The 11,697-nt window shown below is 41.1% G+C and overlaps 1 protein-coding gene across 1 annotated transcript; it reads left to right on the forward strand.

The window, feature by feature from the left end:
- The first annotated feature begins 2,395 nt into the window (after positions 1-2,395).
- Positions 2,396-7,339, forward strand: SRP19 (signal recognition particle 19). Its single transcript, XM_061443055.1, has 5 exons — positions 2,396-2,544; positions 3,767-3,842; positions 4,888-4,959; positions 5,661-5,772; positions 6,861-7,339. The coding sequence occupies exons 1-5, from the start codon at positions 2,501-2,503 to the stop codon at positions 6,992-6,994; spliced, it is 438 nt and encodes a 145-aa protein (XP_061299039.1). The 5' UTR covers positions 2,396-2,500; the 3' UTR covers positions 6,995-7,339.
- The last annotated feature ends 4,358 nt before the right edge of the window (positions 7,340-11,697 follow it).

The following is an 11,697-nucleotide window of genomic DNA, read 5'->3' on the forward strand; positions in this document are numbered from 1 at the left end:
TTAACAAGAGAAGCCATTAATCTAATACCTTGGTATTAAAAAGCTGTATGAATTCAAAGGGGAAAAAAACAGACATGCAATTGTGAATATTAACAATATTAAACAAATATACAAAACCCTTCTCGAGATCCTAAATTAATTACTGATGGTACTGTGACACTCACAAACTGCAGGTGTGTTCAATGCCTTCTTTGAGGAAACATCAGAGCAGCATTCCTCAAGGTGAGGTCCAGTGGTAGCCCATTATGCACCAGAAATTGCTTTACAAAGTAACTGAGAAACTAAAAACATTGAGAAATACATGTGAGAAGTAAATTTTATTATTTGTTCATTAAGCTTTACCCTAATTTTTATCTGATTATATATGAAGCTGTGGTAAATACTTCTTAGCATTTTTCAGACTGACTGAATGGTCGTAGCTGGCAGGGATCTCTGGAGCTCATCTGGTCCAACCCCCTGCTCAAGCAGATCACCTAAAGCTGGGTGCCCAGAACTATTCCCAGACAGTTTTTGGATATCTCCAGGGAGTCAGACCTCATGACCTCCCTCAGCAATCTGTGCCACTACTCAGGGTGACTGACATTACAGGGTGATTGACATTACAGAGAATAAGCATCTTCTGATTTTCTCAGGGAACATCCACCTCCTTGTTTCAGACTGTGCCTGGCTACATCATCTTGCACCTTCCCTTCATGTATTTATATACATTGATGAGATCCTTCTGAGCCTTCTCTTCTCCAGGTTGAACAGTCCCAGGTCTCTCAGCCTTGCCTCCTAGAAGACATGCTCCAGTCCTTTCATCATCTTGGTGGCCCTCGGCTGGACATGGTATATGTCCATGTCTGTCCTGCACTAGTCCCCTCCGCCAGCAGCAGAAATTTATGTTTCCCCTTGTTGAACTGCAGGAGGTTCCTCTGAGCCCCTTTCTCCAGCCTGTCCAGGTCCCTCTGGATGGCAGCACAACCCTTTCTCTGGGGTATCAGCCACTCCTTCCAGTTTGGTGTCCTCTGCAGCCTTGCTGAGGGTGCACTCTGCCCATCATCCAGATCATTAATGAAGATATTCAACAGCATCAGACCCAGCATTGACCTCTGGGGTACTCCCCTAGTTACTGGCTCCAACCAGACTACTCGCTACTGATCGCCTCCATCTTGGGCTTATATTAGTGCCCATAGTACATTCAGGGTACGTATCAGAACTGCTGCATTCCCTTTGTCAGACTGCACACATACATGAAGAGGCACAGCTGGCTGTGCTGCCAGGCCTCTGCCGTTTTCTGCTAAGCACTGTATATGCACCGAACTTGCACAACACTCTCTAGCATGCAGTGTGATCATCCAGTTGGCTATGATTAATGAGAGACACTAGTCAGTCTCAGTTTTCTAAATCATAGAATGGTTTGGGCAGAAGGGCCCAGTTCCACCAGTTCATCCAGTTCCACCTCCCCACCCACCATGGGCAGGGACACATTCCACTTGACCAGATGGTCCAAACCAACCTTGGCCTTCAGGAGTCAGAGAAAGGACACAGCACTCTTGCAGCTTGCTGATGTGGTCCTGCAGGCACAGCTGCATGGGAATTTGTTCTCCAGGTTCGTACGCTGCAGCCTGTGTCTTCTGGCAAAGTGTGCTGGTGCTAAAGCAAACACCCAGCACGCACACATACACACATGCACTGTTCTACAAGCCATGTGTCTGTTCTTCTGCCATACCTGTCTCTTTGCAAACATAAGACTGCAAACAGAAATCTGGGCTACAACAGAATAAGGCAGAACCCAAAGGTGATAGTAGAAGAGCTACCACGGATCTGGGGAGCAGAAACTCAGCTGGATGCTGACCAACCTATGAAAAAGTAAAACAGTGGAAAGCTCGACCAGACAGTGCCTCTGAACTTATTATCTCAGGTCCTCTTAGGACCACTGATAAAGTGTTAATTGAAGCCAGTCATCTACCTGATTTTTACTCATTCTGAAGGGTAACCTTGGCTCGTAAGCATCTGCCCGGCTGCAGGTGCCCCGCTTTGCTGCTGTGCGTGAGTTGCCCTGTACCTTAAGCCCCGCCCTCAAGTACGGCAGCCTGAGGCTGCAATTTAGGCAGCATTCCTGCCGCAGAGCCAAGGTTTCTACTGTAATCCCACAAGGACTATTCCAGGGAGCCGAGATCTCGCATTCCACCCACGGTGTTGCTCCACTGAGGCCTGCTAGGGCAGCGCTACTCTGCGGCGCGACCTCTGCCCCCTGAACGGGCAGCAACCCCCGCCCCCCCAGAGCTTTCCCCGCCCACCCGCGTCATCCACTCCAGCGCGTGCGCGGCAGCGGCGCGCTCAACCCACAAGAGGTACACGTTCCACCTCCTGACAGGGTGATGGGCGGTTATAGACAGCACCATCAGCCAATGGGATTGCAGGACTGGGAGAGGGGGCGGGACTTCCTGATAAAGGGGAAGTGGGAGTGTGATCAGCGCGGGTGGACGGTGGTTAGGGTGTGGGTGCTGTCATTGTGATGGCTGCGCCCGCCACCGCCTCGTTTCGGGCTGATAAGGAGAGGTAACAGGGCTCGCGCCCGGCTGCTGCCTGGAATAGTCTCCCTCTTTCTTGGGGTGGGGTGCAGTTGTGGGGGCGGGGGGGATGGATGCAGCTGTGGGGGGTGCGACTGCTGTTGTATTTGTGGGCGTCAGTAATTAGTTTGGGCGTTTGAGGTGGAACGTGAAGAGACTGAGGCGCTGGCACAGATTGCCCAGAGAATCCATGGCTGCCCCATCCTTGGCAGTGTTCAGGATCAGGTTGGATGGGGCTTGGAGCAGCCTGCTCTGATGGGAGGTGTCCCTGCCTGTGACAGGGGTTTGGATCTGGATGAGCTTTAAGGTCGCTTCCAACCCAGACCAGACTGTAATTCTGTGATTTCCCCTGCAGAACTCTGCCACTTGCATGGAAGCACTGGTTGACTCGTAAAGAGAACTGGATGAGAAGAGTAATATGAGTTGCAATGACTAAGGCTAATTTTAGAGGCAGGGAGAAATGTTTCATCGGAGGGAGTTGGGATTAATGGGACTTGTCAGTCTCCAAGTAACTGAATATTAGCATGCTCCAGATTGTTTTCTCTATTTGCTCAATTTCTGCTTCCCTATCTACTTATGCTGTCATAGTTCCTTATTCAAATGTAGGCATTCCTTTTTCTTATCCTTTGCTTGTAGGCCTCAGCTTGTAGGCCTCAGCTAGTTTTATTTTTATTGTCTCATAATAAGTATAGTTGAGATTCTGTCTCTCTTGTGCACTGTATGTGCTTGACAGTTTTAAATCTACTGAAATACCTTAAGAAAGTTTTTCAGGGGCTTTATAACTTACCCAAATTTGGGTTCTTCTGTGTATGAATAGGAAGGAAGGAAATTTTAAAAAAAAGGTAAATTGTAAGAAATGGGTCAGAGAATTCTCTTTCAGCCTTCTTTTTTTCTTTTTTTTTCTTTTTTTTACTCAAAGCAGATGGCACCAAAATATTTTACTCAAATATCTATTTACTTGAAATAGATATACTCCACAAAGTATTGTCATGCAGTGAACACTGCAGCCAGATGGTCATGGAATGTCCTGGATAACTGGAAATGGGGTTTTACAACATCTTACTAATTGGTTTAGGGAAAATGAATGGTTGTTCTAAGCCACTGTGTGTTCTAGGCACATAGTCATGAGGTTTATTTTTTGTTTTACTAGTTGAATAAATAGTTAAGTAGTTGAGAGTTGATATTACTTAAACTCCGCTTTCTCTTTTTAGATTCATCTGCATTTATCCAGCATATCTGAATAACAAGAAGACGATAGCAGAAGGAAGAAGGATACCTATAGACAAAGTAAGTTTGTGGGTGGCAGGGAAATAAAATGTTTTGTCTTGCTGTATAGCAGTGGTTAAAAGAGTTGGGAAGTAGATCTCAAAGGTATTGCTCTTTCCTGTTCCCCATGATAAGTAGCTTGATAACTGGAAATTACAGCATAGTTGAAGGTAACCTAGTCAGCATGTGAATTTGGTAGAAGAGCGCTGGGTTTAAGTGTCAATTTCATGCAAGCAGCACCTTTGGCAAACAGGTGAAGTACTGACAAACTTAATGCACCCGACCTCCCACATAAGTAGTTTGTCAAATTTGAAAGCAAAATAAGAAAAGAAGAGATACCTAATGAATGTGTTTATGTGACTGACTGTACGTGCCTATAGTCTGTGCCCTGTCCCCACTGCTGGTGTTGAAGGTAGAATTTACACCGCATGTGGCACATATGCACAATGTAGTAGTTGTTACTGCATTTAGTCTCTCCTGAAATAGTTATTGAAAATCTCCTTTGTGATGTTTTTAACAAGTATTTCTGGGAATATAGAGGGCTTTTCTTTTAGGTTTGTGTGTTTTTTCTGATAATACTTAAACCTTTCTTGAGCATGCAAGTTGCCAGTTAAAGATCTGTCTGTGGGAGAAATCCACTGCTTTGTGCCTAGAAAGTTTCTGTGTTTTCTCCCTTCAGTCGTTGCTGCAAATTTGCTGTTGCCAATTCATGGCTTTTGGTTGTTTCGGTGTTTTGATGTTTTTTTTTTTAAATACAATCAATGTTATTTCAGTTACTTTTCCTCAGCAATTCTTTTACTTCCCCTGTGCTAATTAATCCTCATCTGTTTCCCATTCTTCTGATGTCTTATCTCTTTTTTGGTTTGGGTATTTTTTTATTTTTTTTTTTTGGACCATACAAGCACTCACAGGTGACTTCTAAAGTAGATTTGTCAGTGTGTGAAGTACTTTCTCTTTACTTATCTCCTTTTTGTAGTTACAGAGGATAGGGTGGAAGCTGTTAACTATTGCTGTGTAAGTAGTTCATCACGGAAAAATATGTAACTGTAAAACATTGTTTCAACAGGCTGTTGAAAATCCCACATCTACAGAAATCCAGGATGTATGCGCAGCAGTCGGATTCAACGTGCTGTTAGAGGTAATACAGGAAAAAGAAGACTAGTTACATCTTAGCCGGAGAATGTTCATTTTTTAGTGCAATACCTGCTTGTTCTTTAAATATATGAAGCTGGTTGCTTTTTTGTTAGGGAATGAGTCTGGATTTCTAGAGAGGTAACCTTTTGCAATTAATTTTCTGAAGTAATCACTAATTTAAAACACTGTTGAATTTTTCCAAAAGTTGAGGTCCTCATCTAAGAGAGTGACTGATACCCAAAACCAGAATCAGTTTTTTTTTTAGAACTGTAATATATTCAGATTAGTGCACCCTGCCTATGAAATAGCTTGTATCAATAAGAAACCTGTAACATTTTGACAAAAATAAAGCCTATGAGTATCTCCAAGCAGTGGGCATCAGACATCTGTCTCTAAGTATCTGGAAGGGTGTGTAGCTGTGGAGAGGGTAAAGAAAACCTGTGTCACTGCAGTCCATACTGGTGGGGAGGTGGAGCAGTCCCTGTAGCAGATTATTTGCTAAATTGTTCAGTACCAGTACTAGTTGCAGAAGTGCTTTTGAAAACACTGTGCTATAGCTTTGGATGCTATTGCAGTGGCTGAGTAGTTGGTGACACTGTTGGGTGAGCTACTGTTATGTTTTACATCTGTTAGTATTCCAGGCTGCTATGACTTAGCTCAGTTATTACAGTACTTTTATAATAAGTGTTTCCTTTTGTATGACAGAAAAATAAGATGTATCCCAGAGAGTGGAACAGAGATGTGCAGTACAGAGGTAGAGTACGAATCCAGCTCAAACAAGATGATGGTAATCCATGTTTACCTCAGTTTCCAACACGTGAGTAGAGTACCTGGGTTAGGCACTTTATCTGTTAATAAAACAGAAGGACTTTGTTTATTTTATGTTACCAACTTGCTGAATTAGTTTTACTCTTTCACATTTTACAGCTTTACATTAAATCTCTCTGCCTAAGTCAACCAAATCAATCCTTTTGCTTATGTAAGTCAATCAGATGCAGTTGGTGTGTGAGCATTGAGTGGGATTTGTAAAGTGCTGCTGTCTTTGATCCTGGTATTTCTTCAAGCCGTTGCATTGAAGGAGATTGTGGGGAGTGTTGTATGATTGCTTTGTTTGCTTACTGCTTTGTTGACAGTTAAAGGATTTGGTATTAAAATGGCTAAATTGAGTCTTTTTCTTGGGTTACAGGCATCAGTATGGATGCCAAATTGATGAAGTACAATACTGAGTTCAGCTGAGTTTTCTGCTGGCCATTTTCATAAATTAACAATGGAGCAGCTCCCTTTAAATAACAGGAATAGTTCATCTTGAATGACAAGTAATGTAATATTTTGCATTTTTCCTGAAAACTAGTTGGTGTGTAAAAGCAAAGCAAATATATATACATGTATATATGTATGTATATATATATGAAGAAGTATGTATCTTAAGGAAAGAGCAAGAATAGTATTGAGAGAATAGTATTGAGTCTAGAGTAGCATTGAAGTGCTGTTGGTTAGAAGGAGACAACTTAAACCCCTATTCCTGCTGGAAGGCAGTGCCTTACTAAAAAATGCTTGTAGCTTTGCCTGGTCATTCTGTCCCAGGTATTTTAGGCCCATTAAGGAGGCAGAAAAGTAACAGGAAGGATGTAGATACTTTGGCAATTGTCAGGTTATCTGCCTGTTCTAGTCTACTATGACATTGATCAGTTCTGTACTTCAAAATTAAAAAAAAAAAAAGGCAGAGGGGGAAGTTTGAGAATTTTCTGTAAACTTGTAGCTGCACAGGGGGAAGGAAGCACAGATCCTAGGCTTTAGATCTACTTCTAACAGAAATCTGTATAGGGGCTGAAGTGTCCAACTTTGAAAACTATGCAAATGTTTTTAATGTAGTAGGCATGCATTGATCTCCCCCTATATTTTTAGGTAAATCAGTGATGCTGTATGCTGCAGAAACTATTCCCAAACTGAAATCAAGAACCCAAAAGATGGGAGGTAGTGATCAAAGTCTTCAGCAAGGAGAGGGAGGCAAGAAAGGTAAAGGGAAGAAGAAGAAATGAGCTCACATTTGGAGTAATTGTTACATCACATAGTTGCATTTACGACAAAGGTGGATGGACATATTACTTGCTGCAGCTTCCAAGTGATGGATGAAAGCAAGAAATAAACAGGTGAAGTGGAACAGAACTTTTCTGGGAACTGGAATGTATGTAGCTGCCTCTCATCTATGTAAAAATAAACCTGTCTTGACACACAACCTGCAAGTCTGAAGCTAGCACCCGCTTTTAAAAGTGGAAGAACATAAAGAAATGGGGTGGGAGGGAGAATTATTCTTTACAGAGGAAATATGCAGCTTTTGATAAATACATGAATAAGTACTCTTATGCAGACTAGATACCTGAAAACTGGTTGCCTTAGTAAGCAATTTATCTATGCTAGTGATTTTCTTAACTATGGAGAGTCTTTGTCACTAAGAGAAAAATGTAAATCAATGATGTTATGCCTCTATAAACTTCCCGTGATAATAATTATGGAATCACAGAATCATTTAGATTGGAAAAAGACCCTTAAGATCATCGAGTCCAACTGTTAACCCAGAACAGCCAAGTTCACAACTAAACCATGTCCCAAAGTGCCACATTTACAAATAAATACCTGCAGGAATGGTGACTCCACCACTTCCCTGAGCAGCTTGCTCCAGTGCTTGACAACCCTTTTGGCAAAGAAATTTCTCATAATATCCAATCTAAAATTATCAATTTAAAACGGTCCCTCTTTCACAGCTGTCAAGTATATTAATAAAGGTGACGTTAATTTTTACAAAAATTAATTTTATAGAATACTTCTTCCAAAAGTGTTACTTTTTACTGCACAGCCTTTTGTAAAGAAGTCAGAGGTATATATTGTAAGGATAATATTGTAAAGTTTTAAGATAATTGGGGAGGGCAGGGGGGAGAGCTCCCTTTTGTGTCTTATATAATATGGGACACTATATTATCCCATTTGGGGTAGTTCAAGCACTTAGGAAATGCAGCTTTACTTTTCCATCCTATTTCAGATATCTGAGGCTTGCAGTATTTGGTAACTTAAAATTTTCTTTTCTTTTCTTTTTTTTTTTTTTTTTTTATATCCCACACAGGGACGTAAAGTTACTTGAAGAAGGTGAGTTAGTCACAATAGCTGTCAAGTAGCAAGGTTCCTTCAGACTGATTAAGACATGTACTGTGCAAGTTAAATGAGAGAGAATTCAATATAAGGAGACTGAAAAGCAGCAGTACCTGTTTTGAATTTCAAACAAAAAATTCTGCATGAGTTTTCTAATACTTACTGTATGAAAACAAAAGTCACTTGAATGCTTTCACAGATGACTATTGGAAGCAAGTTACGGATTATTTTTGATGAATTTTTCATGTGCCAACATTCTCTTTCAAGACTTCTCTCGCTTGTCTTATCAGGTATGCTACACCATGGCATCACCTTTTTCCCACTTTAAAGAGGAACAGCATTCAAAATGCATTCAGATATTTAATGATGATTCTAAAGTAATGAAACTTGGTGAAGTTCTTGATGATATCCCAAGTTACTTGTCATTGTAGTTTGAGTTTTCTTATGTTCGTACATTTCTTGTTGCACTCAACTGCAACTTTTTCAAATGGATGGTGAAGCCCCTTGAAGCTGATGCCAGTAGGTACGCATAGTGCGGCTGCATAGAGCCCCTGATTTGTGACTAGTTCAAAGTCAGTTTTATTTCCTGCATGTAATACTTTGTGAGTCTGGTTCTTGCATTGCATTGTTCACTCAAGGGGGACTGCAGTCACAAAGTATCACAGTATGTTAGAGATTGGAAGGGACCTCGAAAGATCATCTAGTCCAATCCCCGTGCCAGAGCAGGAACACCTAGATAATGTTACACAGGAATGTGTCCAGGTGGGTTTTGAATGTCTCCAGGAAAGGAGACTCCACAACCTCCCTGGGCAGCCTGTCTTCCTCTACTAAATCCAGAAGCTGCCATGGCAAGTTCCTGAGTCCAAGCCCTGTACTAGTGAGATAGAAGCAGTATGTAGAGTTTCTAAAATGGAATGTTTTAGGAGAAGAAGTTCTGTTTTCTAAGGCTGTAATCGACTATGGTTGTATATAAATGTCTTCAGGTTTTCGTCTGGCGATGTAACAGTTCATGTATTCTGCGTTTGGACTATCTGAGCTTGAAAACGCACCTAAACTTTGAGAAGTTAGTTAAGTGGTATTTCTGTGAGTTGATGGAATGCCACAGAGTAGGAACAGCAGGGAGAGATGCTATCTGAAGGGGGGGCATGGGGGGTGTTAGCAGAAAACAGAGTGCTGAGTAACTTTCCTGAAACTTTAAACAGTGAGAGCTCTGTGAAAGTTAATTGGTATGAGGTAACTCAGTTAAGTGGAGGGGGATGTCTCTAGCTGAGTCCTGGTCATGTTATGCCATCTAAATCAGTAGTCTAAATGAAGTATTCTAAATCAAATAATTAAGTACTCTAAATCAGAGCTTGAGACTATGGACAGATGAAAAATGTGGAGGTTAAATCCCATAGGATATCTGTTTACACTGTTCAGAAATTAAATATCTTGCGAACTTGTCTGTGCTATGTTGTAAATGTTGAGAAAGAATCTTGGTGGCATTGCTTACCAAAATTTCCCAAGGAACTCAAAATAGTAAAGCTGTTTTAAAGTGTAAGAGTATTACAAAGAAGACTGAGAAAGATCTCTGGAAAGAGTAATATTGAGCTCAAATTTATGAAACTGTGATTTAATCAAATAAACAAAGCTCTTCAGGTATTTTGGTTAAAGCTGATTTTATTTTTTTTTTAAGAGCAAATTGTGCAGTGCTGGGCAATCAGATGATTACTGCCCTTAGAGGGCTGAAATCTGGTTCCTGCAACACCTGCTTGCTTAATCCCCCATCTCTGAATGAGTTCTGTCTAGTTTTAGTGTAAGTACAGTATGTGAGCAGTGTTTGTTCTTAAATGAGGCATCATGAAGTTAAATGCAACTCCTCGTTTCCTGCCAAGGTTAAGCTTCTATTTCTGTATTTCCTGTTTTTTTAATAAACTGAGTTCCTTAAACTGAGTTCGTTTTTTCCTTTAAGAAAAGTGGGTCAAGACAGTAAGGTTCTTCTGACGGTCTTCCCCCTTCCTAAGCACCCTTCCCATCTCCCCTTGTTTGCTTCACTTCGTGGGAACAGGGAAGATAGCATTGCAGGACTCTGAGTGGAGATGAGGCTGCTGTAAAAATACAGAAATACTGCAACTATCAGTCTCAATGCTATCAATAAAAAAACCATTTTGATTGAAAACAGGGTGATAATGGACATCTTTTTATGTCACCTGTCTTGCTTTTACAGTTCTCTGAGAATCTTAAGCAGTTTAGTAACTTTCCGAGTTACTAAGGGAGCACTGTCTGTAGTTTCCTGTAGATGGCAGTATTAACAAAGACGTGCATCGCTGATTGGGATTACTCTCTATCAAAGGCACGAGTAATGTGGATATTGATCTAGTGTCCTTACAGAATTGACTAGCTGTTTAAAAATATATACTTGTTGTTTTCCTATACTGTTTTGTGGATACCTAGGCAAAGATTTCACATTTGAAATGGACGTGTGAGCTAAGAATCTTTGTAACAATCCTCATCAGTTTCTGTGTCAGCATTGTATGGGGACATTGCCCATTAAGCAGATCTGAAGGTACAGGCAATTAACGAAGGAATTAGTAAAACTGAAGTTTCAGAACTGTTGTCAGATGTGTCAGGGCATATAGCTGCTGTAACAGAAGCACAGTTATCATTATTCAGTTCTGATTTCAAATATTATATTGAAATGTGTTTTAACATGGGAAGGGACAATAATGTATGGACGTATGTAGTTCTCTACATTCAGCCATAAAGTAAATTTCTCACAGACCAGCTCTGCAGAAAATGGCTGTTCTTAAAAAGCTTGCCTGGTGTGCATCTTGTTCCTTGTGTGTGCTTACAAGTTAGAGCCTTCTAGCCAAAACTCCCTTTTGGAGCAGCATATACAGCTGGTGTTCATATACTTGAAAGCATAAAAGATGGTGTGGCTCCCTTGTTTCCTGCTGTTTCTAGCTGCAGAGGTGGCTTTGTTGGAAGAGTGGACTATTTCATTTGGAAGGGATCTACAATGATCATCTAGTCCAATTGCCTGACTGCTTCAGGGCTGACCAAAAGTCAAAGCATGTTGTTAAGGGCATTGTCCAACTGACACGCTTGGGGCATTGACTGCCTCTCTAGGATAAGAAGCCTGTTTTAGTGCTTGACTACTCTCATGGTAAAGATGTGTTTACTAATGTCAAGTCTGAACCTCCCCTGGTGCAGCTTTGAACCATTCCCATGTGTCTTGTCACTGGATACCAGTTATTTAGCTTCTTCCTGTTACAGACTGGCTTTTATGGGGTTAATTCACCTCTTAGGATAAAATAACCTGGCTTTTCAGAGAGTGTTTGGGGGGGATTTTTTCCCCTAAAGAAAAAGGACAATGCAAATACTCTCTTCTTATATTGCTTTAGAACTTTTAAGCCTGCTGCATCATTGTAGGGACAAAAAAAAAAAGACGAGGAGAATGAGTATTCATCCTTCCTGGTTGGCAGTTTGCTCTGACCAATCTGTATTTAATATCTTGGGTGATCAGTCAGCACACATGCAACTGGAGATAAGGTACAGATTAGATCTGGTAAGAGCTAAAGATGGGAGGATTGACTATACTATAATGCCTGGTGTAAGA

Source organism: Pezoporus flaviventris, unplaced genomic scaffold, assembly GCF_033815535.1.
Source record: "Pezoporus flaviventris isolate CSIRO_AGI_PZ_B2104156 unplaced genomic scaffold, CSIRO_AGI_Pfla_v1 ptg000285l, whole genome shotgun sequence".
Lineage (NCBI taxonomy): Eukaryota > Metazoa > Chordata > Aves > Psittaciformes > Psittacidae > Pezoporus > Pezoporus flaviventris.

Bases quoted from the DNA above. Each gene is read 5' to 3' on its own strand.
- SRP19 (XM_061443055.1), top strand. From the start codon at position 2,501: ATGGCTGCGCCCGCCACCGCCTCGTTTCGGGCTGATAAGGAGAG. The intron at 2,545-3,766 runs GTAACAGGGCTC...TTCTCTTTTTAG, and splicing joins TTTCGGGCTGATAAGGAGAG to ATTCATCTGCATTTATCCAG. The intron at 4,960-5,660 runs GTAATACAGGAA...TTTGTATGACAG, and splicing joins GATTCAACGTGCTGTTAGAG to AAAAATAAGATGTATCCCAG.